Source organism: Pelecanus crispus, chromosome 2, assembly GCF_030463565.1.
Source record: "Pelecanus crispus isolate bPelCri1 chromosome 2, bPelCri1.pri, whole genome shotgun sequence".
NCBI classification, from domain to species: Eukaryota; Metazoa; Chordata; class Aves; order Pelecaniformes; family Pelecanidae; genus Pelecanus; species Pelecanus crispus.
In genome coordinates this window covers 172458051-172472869 of record NC_134644.1, presented here as the reverse complement: position 1 = coordinate 172472869, position 14819 = coordinate 172458051, and the positions used below count along the sequence as shown (strand labels likewise).

General features: G+C 41.4%; 1 protein-coding gene across 1 annotated transcript in view; it reads left to right on the top strand.

The window, feature by feature from the left end:
- The window catches only part of TSNARE1 (t-SNARE domain containing 1), a 324770-nt gene extending 310385 nt beyond the window's left edge, over positions 1-14385 (top strand). Inside the window, exon 11 of the mRNA XM_075705087.1 lies at positions 14290-14385. Within this exon, the coding sequence (XP_075561202.1) occupies positions 14290-14385 (96 nt within the window). The remainder of the gene's footprint in view (positions 1-14289) is intronic.
- Positions 14386-14819: the final 434 nt, after the last annotated feature.

Here is a 14819-nt window from a genome sequence, read left to right as displayed (position 1 = left end):
TATTTGAGTGACATACTGTCTTTTGGCTAAATGTCCCTGTTTCTACTATGCTGGAGAATCACATCTCTCTGCTGTCTTGTTCATTGGAGGAAATGTTTACAGATTGTTTTTAACTTACACAGCATAAATGGATGGAGTAGATGTGCTTTCTAATGTGAATCTTGCAAACTGGTTACAAATTGGCACCATGACAGAAATCATACACATATGTACAAAGATGTGGTGGATTTAAGACATTTCATTGCTCTCTGCCCTTTCCATCCTTGAAATGAGGTAAAACTCAAACATGAAAGCTATTTTCACCTTTGCCCTTAAAGACTCATAATTTCATTTAATTCTTTCTTTTGCAGATAGTCCTCTCGTTGCTGCTAGTAATGGATATACTCTGTAGGAGAGACTGTTGGCACTATGCTTTTTGACATTCAGAGAGCTCTATTATATTGTCTATCACAGTCAAATTATTACTACACATGTCACACAAAATGTCCTCTGTGTTGGCAGTGCTGACTGGACTGCACCTAGACCTGGGATTACGATTTTGACCAACAGGGTCAGGCTCCAAGGCCATTTGTGAAGCAATGCTGATATTCCATTTTTTGTAACAAACCGGTGTCTTTTATTCAGAATCCATTACCATTTGTAAATCCACAAGGGTTTTGACATAGATGCAGGAAGCACACAGCTTTGATGGCAATGAATGATGCAGCATGCTTCTGAATACTGTCTTATTGCTAGGAACTGATGAACAATAAAGTGTTTAGACCTGTGATCGTTTCCAACTTTCATATCAGACATTGTTCACCTTAGCTTAGTTCAGAGTAAAATACAGTTTAGGACATGTATATATTAGGACATAATGCTGCAGAGAGCTGCAAATGGTTGGTTGAGAGATGAAGGAAGGAACTACATTTTATTCCTCTGCAGTATGAACTCCAGTGCTATACCCATAACTCTGTTGTGTGACTACAGTTAAAGAGAAGTGCTATCATCTAGAAAGATATTAAAGCTTCTAATCTCAGAAATGACTGAGCTCATTTACCTAAAACTAAAGCAAAGGAAAACCCATCCACATACAAACTAGATATTAAAAAAACCCAGTGTTTGTGTGCTGACCTTAGCAACACATGATGAAATCCGTTGTTACAGATATCCCTACTTGTGCTCTATTTATTTAATGAAGTAACATCCCTAACCTTATAAAAGGGGAAACTAAGAAAGGAAGAAGTTAAATGGCTTATGAAAGATCATAAAACAATTTAATGAGAAAAGTAGACATAGGTGTTATATCTGCCTGTACCGTTCTCTTCATTGCCTGCTATTTTGAGATTTTTTTTTTTTTTTTCATCTTTCCATTTGAATGTTCTTACAAGTCCTGAACTCTGCTCTTTGTTTGACTTTCCCTGGATCTCCACCCACAAAACTGAGCAGAAGACCTCAGGAGGATACTATCTGACACAAAATTTTCCAATATTTTGTGCTTTCTCATACAGGCAGAAGTGCAGCATCAATGCAGGCTTCCTCCTGGCATTTGTGCATTTAATCCATCAGAAAACTGAAGGCTCATAGGCCAATGTGAAAATGAAGAAATAACAGAGATAAAAATACTATTCAAACCTTGAAGAGCTTGTTTGGGTTTAAGCAAATGTTTAGATCAGGAATTTTGATAGCCTAATTAATTCTCCATGGCTTCTACAGAAAATCATGCTACATCAAATTTAATTCTGTCCCACCCAATAAAAAGACACGGAGGCACTGTTATTTCTTAGTTTCACTGGTGTTACACTGGATGTGACTTTATCCACTTCTTCTTGTGACAGCTATTAGTAGGTAGTAGAAAGGAAATATCCTTTTGTCCTTTCATGATGCCCATTTGGCAATTATTTAAGACTTTTAGCTTGTCTCTGTGGGATCTACTTTGAACAAGTGAAGACCCACTATAGGTATGCGTAGGGTTACAAAGCTGTCAAATAGCTTTTAGTCTGCCTGTAGGTCTATGCTGTGTTAGGTAAAGTGTGGAGGTGTGCATTCCTTGAGTTCCTAGCACACAATTTGTTGCTTATCCCAAGTAAGATTTTCATGCCTGGTCTTAATTTAATTTACTCACTGTTACTTAGCACTTTGCTCCTAAGCAGTCTGCATACTGCAAAGGAGCAGCAGTGACATGGTGAATGCTTGTAAACTGGTGAAAAATAGCATGCATGGGAGGGAAAATCAGTTTTGAGCGTCTGTAATATTCTTGGTTGCAAATCCTGGTGGTTCACTTGAGGTATCTTTTTTAAGGAACTTTCTCTTAATCTTGTTGTTGAAACATTTTTTTTCTCTACACTCTTTGGACTTCAGTACCAGAAAACCCCTATTTACCATGTTTAGAGATATATTTAAAGTTCAGTGCAGCAGAAGTCAGCTCTGTTCTACAACACTATGAAGTAATGCATGATAGTTTGTGCCTGTCAACAACTGCTTGACATGTTAATGATGGTAGTATTTTAGCAGTAGTAGAGATACTACTAGAATACAGGTGATGTTAATGGTGGTCTAGAGATGGTGGTGAGCAAATTTTGTAAGAAGTGATGTCCTATATTAAATCAATGAAAACAGTAAAGAAAAATCAGAGACTTTGAAACAAGTAGCTGTCCTGGTTTCAGCTGGGATAGAGTTAATTTTCTTCCTACTAGCTGGTACAGTGTTGTGTTTTGGATTTAGTATGAGAATAATGCTGATGACACACTGATGTTTTAGCTGTTGCTAAGTAGTGCTTATACTAAGTCAAGGACTTTTTCAGCTTCCCATGCTCTGCCAGGTGCACAAGAAACTTGGAGGGGGCACAGCCAGGACAGCTGACCCAAACTGCCCAAAGGGCTATTCCATACCATATGACATCATGCTTAGTATAGAAACTGGGGGGACTTGGCCGAGGGGGCAGCGATCGCTGCTCGGGGATGGGCTGGGCATCTGTCAGCGGGTGGTGAGCAGCTGTATCACTTGTATTTCCTGGGTTTTGTTCCCCTTTCTCTTTTTTTCTTTTTGTTGTTTTTCTTTTCATTACTATTATTGTTATTATTACTTAGTTTAGTTTATTTCCATTATTAAACTGTTCTTATTTCAACTCATGAGTTTTCTTACTTTTGCTCTTCAGATTCTCTCCCCCATCCCACTGGTGGGGAGGGTGAATGAGTGGCTGTGTGGTGCTTGGTTGCTGGCTGGGGTTAAACCATGACAGTAGCATAAGTCTTTCCTGCTTTTTGCATTGTTTGTTTTTCAATTGTTCTAATAAAAATACAAACACATAATAATGCCTATTAAGGTTCTGTGACATTTCCACTCTGGAGATTCATCAGCTCCTAAAACTGACTTTCTGAGGCATTGATGGCACAGTCCTTCCTGGAACCCCTTCCAAAATTTGGTTTACTTATGATTCATAGGGAGGAGCTTTTTTGTGGATCAGTTACTGTAATGTACTGACTGATGTTTATAGTACACCTGCCTCCTGGTGACAGAATCAGACCAGCTTAAACCTTCCATTTGTTCTTTGGTGCCTGAAGACTTACACTGAGGGTAATTTGTCTTAATTACTGCTGAGATTTAAAGGCAATTCTTAGTTCAAGAACACTGTGCTTTGAAGAGAGAAAATCCTTTCTTTCAGTCCCAACGTGAAAAATATCAGCATATGAATTTTTTCCTCTACCCCCAGAAGTGCCTTTGTTTTCTTTATCTGACACTTGCATCTGTTTGAGAATGGTCTGAAGATCCTTCACGGCTGATGCTCCACCCTTTACCAAGCATTTTATTTTCATTAGAATTTTCAAATAAAAATGTTGCATATAGCTATACTCACGGTACTAAGGAGAAATTATTAATTTCTTTGGACCAGAATCTCGTAAGAGTATACTGGAGTAGTTCCATTAACACCAATGGAGTTGAGCCAGACTATATACTTTCTTTGGCTCTGGTGCTTATAAGCTTGTCCAAAGTTCAATCTAGTTGTTACTGGCATAAGGAGACAACCTGGGGAACCCAAGCATTTTTTGGGACAGAGAATGAGCCAAATCTTTCCTCAGTTGGTTCTACAATTAAAGCTTCCTGCACTGGCTCCATAACTCCCTCACAGAAACACTGATGACGTACAGACTAGATAAGTGAGGGGGTTCGAAAGCTGGCTGAAGTGCTGGGCTCAAAGAGTTGAGATCAGCAACACAGTGACCCAAAGACTGCCATTTCCAATCCAGCCAAGTAGTTCTATTCAAGTGATAATATAATCTAACTAATAAACACTGCTCAGCAAGAAGGCTTTCTCTGAGAACAGCACTGCTTTAATGTGGTAGAATCATTCTCACTCTGCTCCCTTGCAACTGTGTTTCTGGGTTTGAATTGTTGGGGGAGTTAAAGTCTCTGTGAGTCTGCCTTTGTGGGGCTGTTAAGTGTCTCAAGGTGGTTTCTGCAAAAGTATAAGGGCCTTTACTTTGCTACCTTGGGCAAATTCTGTTTTGGGAAAATGCAGGCTCTCTGGTGTTTTGGGTACACACAATAGTCATTACCTGCTTTACACTGCTGGCTAGATTTGCTAGGTAGCATTTAAACAGCTGCCAGAGGTAGGTGGCTTCATTCCAGTGCTGGGAAAAAAATAATCCTCTTTATAGTGAATTTGTAAATCACATTGGAGGTCTGCTGCCTTGAAAGACATGATAGAAATGTAAGCCATTATCATGTGTTATTACAAATGATGTCTTAGCCATTAAAATACCGAGTATATTAAGGGAATATTAAGATTGCTAATTCAAGCATTCAGAAGTTAGAAAGCGCAGCAATTAAATCTGTGTGTACAGACTTAACATCAGCCCCTGTCAGCTTTTAGGCAAACCAATGTAGAAAACATTGTGCTCCTATCCTTGTCCTGACAGGATACTGTTGCAGATAGTAAAAATTATCTCAGATTTTGCACTAGGGTTTTAGAGAAGTCGTATTTTTCCCAAGCTGAGCCAAATTTCCTAGAAACACTAAAAAGTGCACCCTCACCGATGGAACAATCTCTTTCTCCCTATTCCTCCTCACATTCCCCATCTTCCTCCAGAGCATGGAGGCATTAGAGAAAAGGTTTGCATTATCTTTTTCAGGGTGGGACACTTGGACATTTTTCAATCGTTTTCTTCTTTGATTTGGCTGCAATATTTTCATTTAAATGAAATAGCTTGAGGTAGATTGCAGGCATGGAAAATGTAATCCTGAATGGTTATCACTGGCTAAATAGCTATGCGGCAGAAAATACAGTCTTACAATAGGATACGCTGAGGAACCATACCTATAGACAGCAGTTGGTTTCACCTGGGGTATATGCAAAGAAGATAAATGAATAATAAGGGATTCATGAAGAGACTTATGGGGAATGGGAAGACTGCGCAGAATTAGTAGAAAGTGGCAAATACGTAGACACGGCGTCATGGGGAAAGCTTGAAATCCGTCCAAATGATGTGGATGTAAAGGCACAAAAACAATGTGTCAAAGCAAAGTGATATTTCCTTGCTGGTGTGGGCTGGCCTTTTCCTGTTACTCCTATATCTTGTGGGTTTTACTCATATGCAACTTGTCTGCTTTGTTCTCATTTAAAAACACTGAAAGTACTTAATAATATTACTGGCCTTTTCTAGCCCGTCTGCAGAAGCAGATATTTAAGTGATATTTAATAGCAAATTCATTGTTACTCTATAAGGAAGCTTTACCATAAAGGTCACCAAATTTGGTCAGTGCATTTTAATTTGTACACATGTTAAAGGTCATATTCCTCACTTCCATCGCAATAACACAGTGTGTTTACTCTCTTATGAGAGATGATTGTGTATGACTTAGCTAAGGGATCTTATCAATGTAAATAGAATATAAACCAAAAATAATAATGATGAAAACACCGGTGCAAGTGTAAGGGGATTTTTTTTCCCTCTGTATGTTTACATAATGCTTGGAGGTAAACACGCATCTACAAGGTCTGATTTCCTGCTGTGTTACTCCAATATGTCCTGTTTTCCTCCCATGAGAAACTTGGCCTTCAGCAGAGTTTCTGCTGGTGTATATTGGAATGACAGTAGTTTCAGATTCGCAATATCATCTCTGTATAAACACGTCCAAATGTAATTAAGGACCTGGGCTCTCAATCCAGCAGACCTCAAATTAGCTTTCAAAATGCATATTAAGGGCATAGACAAAGGCTTTTGTGCAATTACAAATGACCTCTGGGGGCAGGGTGAACAAAATTATATGAACCTCTTTAATGTCACAAAACTCTCTCTACAGAGATTTGCATATAAAGTGTACCATTTTGTGTCAAACAGATTTCTTAATCTTACAATGAAGGAAACAGTACTTGCAAATTAATCAAGGTGGGGTTTCACTGCCCAACAGAGACCCTTAAAAGGACCTGACCTGATAACTGGAGGCTGTTATTGTGTTGTTTCTAAATTCAATCATTTTGGGGTTTTAGTTGCTGGATGGGTTTGCAGGAAATAGATCTCCATAGCCGAGAAATCTTCAATGGTTTCTTTGCTTGAGTAGTGGAATTGTACTTTCAGAAGTTGTTGTATTCCTGGCTCTGTTGGAAAATGCTTCATTATTTGTTCATTATTTTAAAATTGCGTTTAAAATACACGTAAGCATTTCTGTAGGTAAAAATGGGTAGTGTTACTGAGTCTTTCGGTACTGAGTACAGGGTAGCTTTTTGCTTGCTTACCATAATAACCTAAGCAAATGTGGTGGGTTGACCCTGGCTGGATGCCAAGTGCCCACCAAGCCACTCCATCACTCCCCTTCTCAGCTGGTCAGGGGAGAGAAAATGTAATGAAAAGCTTGTGGGTCGAGATAAGGACAGGGAGAGATCACTCGGCAATTACCATCACTGGCAAAACAGACTTGACGTGGGGAAAATCTGTTTCATTTATTACCAATCAAATCAGAGTAGGATAATAAGAAATAAAACCAAATCTTAAAACACCTTCCCCCCACCCCGCCCTTCTTCCCGGGCTCAACTCCGCTCCCGATTTCTCTACCTACTCCCCCCGAGCGGCGCAGGGGTACAGGGAATGGGGGCTAGGGTCAGTTCATCGCACATCACCTCTGCCGCTCCTTCCTCCCCAGGGGAGGACTCCTCACACTCCTCCCCTGCTCCAGCGGGGGGGCCCTCCCACAGCAGACAGTCCTCCATGAACTCCTCCAACGTGGGCCCTTCCCAGGGGCTGCCGTTCTTCATGAACTGCTCCAGCGTGGGTCCCTCCACGGGGTGCAGCCCCTCAGGAGCAGCCTGCTCCAGCGTGGGTCCCCCGCGGGGTCCCCAGCCCTGCCAGCAAACCTGCTCCGGCCTGGGCTCCTCTCTCCACGGGGCCACAGCTCCTGCCAGGAGCCTGCTCCAGCGTGGGCTTCCCCCGGGGTCACAGCCTCCTTGGGGCACATCCCCCTGCTCCGGCGTGGGCTCCTCCCCGGGCTGCAGTGGATCTCTGCTCCCCCGGGGGCCTCCATGGGTGCAGGGGCACAGCTGCCTCCCCATGGGCTGCACCAGGGCTGCAGGGGAATCTCTGCTCCGGTGCCTGGAGCACCTCCTGCCCTCCGCCTGCACTGACCTGGGTGTCTGCACAGTCCTTCCTCTCACATATTCTCACTCCTCACTCTGGCTGCAGTTTGTGTTGGGTTGGGTATTTTTCCCCCTTCTTAAATATGTTATAAATATGTTATGCCAGAAGCACCACCACCATTGGTGATTGGCTCGGCCTTGGCCAGCGGTGGGTCGGTCTTGGATCCAGCTGGCATTGGCTCTATCAGATGTAGGGGAAGCTACTGGCAGCTTCTAACAGAAGCCACCCCTGTAGTCCCCCCACTCGCAAAACCTTGCCACGCAAACCCAATACAGAAACGATGACTGAGAAATGGACATCCTCCCCTAGGAGACAGGTTCTTGCCCATACAGCCTAACTGAAAAGCATAGGGTATGTAAAATGTTTATATTATTTAGGATTGCAGGAGGGAGGGACAGAGACACATGGTCTTGGGTTAAACATCTTGGGTGATGCTTGTTCTCTATCATCATCCCTATCCCCCCCACCTCCCTGTACTCAGCACTGGTGAGGCTGCACCTGGAATACTGTGTCCAGTTTTGGGCCCCTCACTACAAGAAAGACATTGAGGTACTGGAGTGTGTTCAGAGAAGGGCAACAAGGCTGGTGAAGGGTCTGGAGCACAGGCCTTATGAGGAGCGGCTGAGGGAACTGGGGTTGTTTAGCCTGGAGAAGAGGAGGCTGAGGGGAGACCTTATCGCTCTCTACAACTACCTGAAAGGAGGTTGTAGTGAGGTGGGTGTTGGGCTCTTCTCCCAAGTAGTTAGTGATAGGATGAGAGGAAATGGGCTCAAGCTGTGTTGGGGGAGGTTTAGACTGGATATTATGAAAAATTTCTTTACGGAAAGGGTGGTCAAGCATTGGAACAGGCTGCCCAGAGAGGTGGTGGAGTCACCATCCCTGGAAGTGTTCAAAAAATGGGTAGATGTGGCACTTGGGGACATGGTTTAGTCTAGTCTACCCTTGACTGGCTTAGAGTGGACTTGGTAGTGTAGGTTAATGGTTGGACTGGATGATCTTAAAGGTCTTTTCCAACCTAAACGATTCTATGATTCTGTGATCCTAGTCCAAGGGCTAAGAACAGGGAGAGATGGAATAAGAAGGTGGGATATCGGTGAGATCAGTTTAGGGAATATCAGCCTGCTCAAAGCTTTTGTCCTGCAGGAGACCTATAAAATGCCACAGCTGTGGAGTCGTAAGGAATGTCTCTGCTCTGAAGCAGTGTCATATGGTCTGAGCTTCCCAGAATAGAGCAGGTGTTCTAGTGCAGATCCCTGCCTGAACTCGAATGCCCGTTTCTAGGGCTTTTCACCTCCCTAGTAGAGCCGGTTGTGAAATCTTGACCTTCCTGCCTTGCAGTGTATGGTGTAACCAATCCATAGAGGGTAGAGAAGCACAATGCTGCTTTTCCATATGTGAACCAAACACTTACTGGTTTGACTCGGTTTTTTTTATTCTATGCAAATACAGGAAAAACAGTTTCCTCTGGCCTCTCCTATTATTTATGCTTTGCTCCAGCTAGCTTTTGAATCCTTAGCCTGAACACATTTCTTTCTTCCTCATAACTGCATTTGGTTAGGAATTTCCAAGATGAAACTTACTTTTCTGGGCCTTGGGCTGTAATGGGCTTTAATAGCTTTTAATTATTTAGCTATCTGTTGTGACATAATTAAAATGTCTTTCAACATTTCACATTTCACCCCCAAGAAATAAATATCTTCTGGGCTGTAAAATATGACTTGCAGCTTATTTTTATGAAACAATGAGGGAAAGGCTTCTTCCAGGCTCAGTTACATCCTGTTTGCCTGTCAATATAAAGTGCTTCTTATCTAGGTCCCTAAATAGTCTTGCTTATCCCTTCCCTGCTTTTCACTCCTATTTCACCTGTGTGTTTGAAGAGCCTCTGTCAGGATTAAAATATATCTTTACCTGTACTGTTTTACTAAAAAGCACTGAGAGCCTAGCAAAAATAACTGTAAAAAGCCAATATGTCTTACTACAGGATTAGGGTTTTTGTCCCACACTGCATTCTTTCCATCTTGGGGAAATGTGTACAATGAAAACAGATTAGCTCCAATTTAATCAACAAATTTTAGGTATTATGGGAAATGGGCTTACAACAGGTTGGGACACAGCTATAAAACCAGAGCAGTGCAACAGCATACCACTCAAGGCTCAGAATAAGCTAATATAATTAAAATGAAATTAGAAAATACTGCTTATAATTATTTCTCATACATTTTCTACCAGAAAATATTACTTTCTGGTAGCTTTAAACTTTTCCCAGATTCAGCCTGAAATTTTGTTTGTTGCATTGATTTCTATATCTCTATTTATATATGTATTTCAAGTGATAGTTAAAGGGAGTCAGTGTTTTCTGAAAGGGAGTTTGGGGAAATGTGTTTTCTTGGGAGGAACATGTTTTTTTAGGAGGTTTTGTTAAATTCTGGTGCCTCCTATATGTGGACAGAGCTTTGCAATTTAGCAAGAAAAAAAAACAGAGAAAACAGGCATCCTTTTCTGTCACCTCTAGGAGTGTTTGGCGAAACCTTCGAGTCTCTGGAAAAAAGCTGTTTGCTCAATTTTTCTTGAGAGAAAACAAAATTTTCTAGAAAAGAAGACATTTTCTTCTTCTTAGAAGTTGGGGGGAACACCCTCAAGATTCAGTTTGTACCAAGTATGTACTTCAGCTATTGATACCTCTGCTGTGCCAATAGTCCTAGATATGTCTTTTCTTTGGTGAGCAGCTAAGTATGCTTCAACTGCAAGTGGAAGATGCTGGGCAAAATTGTCTTACAATTGCTCATGCAAGCAATCGTGGGTGCAGGTTGCAGGAACTGAGAGGAGGTCATGTTGCCCATGCCCTCAGATCTTCCTGAGGTGGAGCCCAGGAAAGTCAAGGAGAATAGGGAATAGCATTAATGCGCAGTGTGAAAGAAAGATTTTCAGCAGTTGAGAGGAGAAAGAGCTGGAAGATGATGAGTGAAATCAATTGTGGATTAGTCCATTGCATGGGAAATGTTATAAAAATGCAAAGCTCCCTGAAGAATTATGTCATAAAATAAATGATTCATTTTACAGCTGGTTCATTTTTTGTTGGTGGTTTGGTGTTTGGTTGTTTTTTTTTTTCCTCCTTAAACTTTCTATGGCTGTGGCTCTGCTGTTCTGAGACTACTAATTTTGAGGCAGAAACCTAGCAGTATCTGTCTCAGGGCAGTAAGGAACTTGACCTGATGAGAAATGATCCTGTTACAGGTTTCAAAATGGTTTACCATTTCCATGTAAGCATAGATTAACCTTGATTCAAGGGATGGCATCATGAATCACATTTTTTTCTTCTTTTTTTTGCCTTTGGAGAATAGGAATTTTCTTGAGGTCAGCTATACTTCCACCCATGACATGTGTCTCCACTTCCTTGGCTTAAAATGCATATAAACCCCTGACTGCCTTGATGTTTGGGATGGAAATTAAGTATATGATTCTGCTGTCATGGAACTCCCATGAGAAAATTAGGACATTGATGTTAAGTTTGCATGGTCTCATGTGAACTTGACTTTAGATGGATGTCCCAAGAAAACTTGAGTAGATAAGTAACATTTGTAAACATACATGATGTACATAGCATAATAATTACCCGTTTACTGAATAAGGTAGACATCCTGATTGAGAGGGAAGGGAAAAAAATACTACCTATATATACATACATGGGAAACGTAAACTCTAGCATTTCCTAGCTTTGAATGCTTACACTTCTGATGTTGATGTGCTTCCATTGTGCATTGGTGCCTTGGGGTTATTAAAGATATACGGATGTGTTTGTTTTTGTCTCCCAACTTCCCTCAAGAATGACAGTGATGGCATTAGGACACCATTTACAATCTCAGTTTGGCAATCAGATTCTGTTAACCTGAACTAGGGATAATAACCAGAGTTTGGTATATGTAATATTATTATGTATGGTGTTTATTAGTGTATATTTATGTAATATTCAGGTGAGGGTGCCCATGCCATGGTCTGTAGATCCTATCTGGTGAACAGAACAATCTGTCCAACCTGCCCTGTGCTAACAACTTTCTCTTCTGATAAGGGCAGGGAATGGGTTGCAAGAGCTCACCAAAATGCACGCTTGTCCTATTCACTGAACAGGGTTGTTGAACTCCGTGGGGTATCAAGTCATAGGTGAAGGGATGCGTGCATAGCCCTTCCTGAAGAAGCATGTGCATCTGTACCTTGAGGGAAACAGCAGCCTTTTGCTCATATATCAATATTTTTCCACCTAAGTAACAAAAAGAAGCTGGTGTATACCACCACTCTTCCTCAGTGTGTGTAGAAAAGGTGGTGTGATCAGGCAGGGCTTAGAAGCTGTGTTTCTACTGCTCCTCCAGCATATACAAATTTATGACTGGAGACTAAAGAGACTCGAAGAACTCAACATTTTCCTTATAGAAATATAAAGTAAAGAAAGAACTAGGAATTAACAGGAGAATCCTACAAGATTATATGGCTGTGAAGGACAGTAATACTAAATCCACTAAGAGATATTGCAAACAGCAGGAATCATTATCCTGACTTACCAGCCAGGACAAGGTCATAAAAAGTGAACAAAATACCAGGATACAGGTTTGGCTGCATCTCCCTACCCTCTGATTAATCTGTTAGTCTGTTTATGGTTGAGTTTCATGCTTGCTTTATGTTGGTTAAAAACAAGAAAAAAGTGTGTGTGGGGGAGACTGCATAAAGCGCAAAACAAGAGTGAATAGGACTTTGCAACGCTACAAACAGCAAAACAAGGGAATCTCTCTGCAAAGGGACTGATGGAAAAGCCATCTGAAGTGATAACTATACAGCCTTTGAAACTCTCATTAGGAATAATTGAGAATGCTGCTTGAAGGTAAATGACCCATTAGCATCCTCTGCTGACCAAAGAAAGGCTCTGGTGTTTTGGAATTGGACGAGGATGCCTAGGTGTTTTAAGATAGTCTGCAGTTTTAAGCAGAGGTTTCCTGGTTTGACTTGGAATTAATCAAGGTTAAAAGAAAAGAGGATGCCATAGCAGGCCTGTTGTTTCATGCAGGCCGCTTTCAGAATGCATTTCAGTTACCCCTCTAGAAATGAAGGCTGCAAGTGCAGAGCCACTATGAGGAAACATCACTTTGTGGGTGAAAAAATTTGTTGAAGAGAGGCATAGCCCTGGTGCACCTGTACTCTCCCCAAAGAGTCACAGTAAACTGATTGAAAAGTGTGAGCAAATGGGTGCCCCCAAGTAGGGTTTTGGGGAGGGGGAGAATAGCCTCCCCCCATGCTCCTTCCTGGCATACCTACAAAAAGATCCTTCTTAATACATGCACATGGGAATGATATATTTAAAGCACCTATTTTTTTCCAAACCCGAAGAAAACATTTCTGTGTGAGTAATTGAAAAGCAAGTGGAAAGCCAAGATGATTCACTGGTTGTCTGCTATGGAGGTAGGACAACACAGTGTTTCAATTTGTTAAAAAATAATAATCTGGAAATCTACATTTTAATAAAAAACACCGCTTTGGTTGATGATTGATTCTGGAGGAGAGGACAGGTCATGCATCACAGTTCTTTGCTGGAAGCGCCTCTCCAGCTCTGCACAACAAAATGCATGGGCCCTGGGAGGGTTGTGGGGGAATGAAGCACTGGGCTTTGGAGCATCATGGAAGATGAGTCTCCTGTCACTTGCAGGGTAGGAGGCCAAAACATCTGTAGAACAAAATGGCTGGGGAACTACGGCTCTATGGCAAATGCAATGTAGTGCAGACTGGTGTAAACCAGTTAGCAAAGGGTCTGAGGCAAACTGGGAGAGCTGATTATGGCAGTTAGGGAAAGAAAGGAAGGAAAAGTGGGTAACAGCAGTAATATTAACATAATCTTTCCTGTAAGAGAGCTGCTTCAGCTGTAAGAAAAGTAAAGAACACTGGACAAATGCAATTGGTTTATCAAGTCAAGATGATGTTATCAAGTCTGGTGACAGGATTATTGGCACTGTGGGATCATGGAAACACCCTTCTTCTAATCCATCCAAAAGGGCGGAAGAGGAATTGAACTATCTGCAAAAAGATTTTAAATAGGATCAAACAACATTATGGCCATGGAGGTCACTGGGAAGGCTGGTGGGTTTAAGTAGAAACAGACATCAGAATTAAAACCTTGTAGAATCTCTTTTACTATATGTTAATCTGAATGAAATCAGGGTGGTTAATGCTGGAGTTACATTTGCCTACCCTGTAAACAGCCTGCCTTGTTGCTTGGCTAGATTTCATTGCACAGCAGGGTGGAGAGAGACTTTTTTATCTTGCAGGAGTTAGTCTTGTCCTGGCAGCCAGAAAGCAGATTTGACACCCCCAGACCAAAACCAAACTGAATAGCCTTACCCAAGTCCAGCCCTCCAAGCAGAGTCTGGAAATTTAGTGTGACACAAACAATGATTTAAGCAGGAAGAAAGTAGTGCAGAGAAGGTGATTGTATTTAAGGGTGATTTTCACTGGAAAGGAAGAATCTGGATTGCCCAGAAGGATAAGTCAGTCTGAAAAAACAGACAAATTTTCCATGTTGTATTGACTTGTTTCAAATAGTCCTACCAATGGAAAAATAGCAAAATTTCTTCATGGATTTACTCTCCATCTTCCCATTAAATGTCCATGCATTTATTTCTTTGTCTTTCTCATCTTTTAGCTACGAGCCAGGAAGATGAAGTGCTGCCTTCTCTCTGTTGCGTTGGCCGTTCTGCTCTTCTTTGTCATAATCATTGCAGTCTCTGTCAAGCGCTGATCTGGTTACAGTTTCCACAGGTAAAAGCCTTTAACTAAGCCTTTTATCATATTCTGTAAAATGGCTGGGACACAGTTTAGGAATCCAATAAAGGTAAGAAAAATTTATCTTAGCTTGCATATTCAGGTCTGGCCTATGAAAATAATTTCCTTTGAAGGGTATTTGAGCTCAGAAATAGCATCCTTAGTGGATCCTTAAATGTAAACCAAGGTGATGTTCAAACAAAACATCATATTACCCTTTTCTCTGTTTGTATTGCATTTGATTTTATATGGATCTCATAGCAATACTAATTAATGAATCCTAAATCCATATGAATTAGATGCAGAGGTGGTGTTAAAGACCCCAGACTGAAGCAGGGTTGGGGGCAATCCAACATCCCCCAGATATGTTGAGATGTTCCAAAGCGCACCTACCTGCTGAGGTGTTTCAAA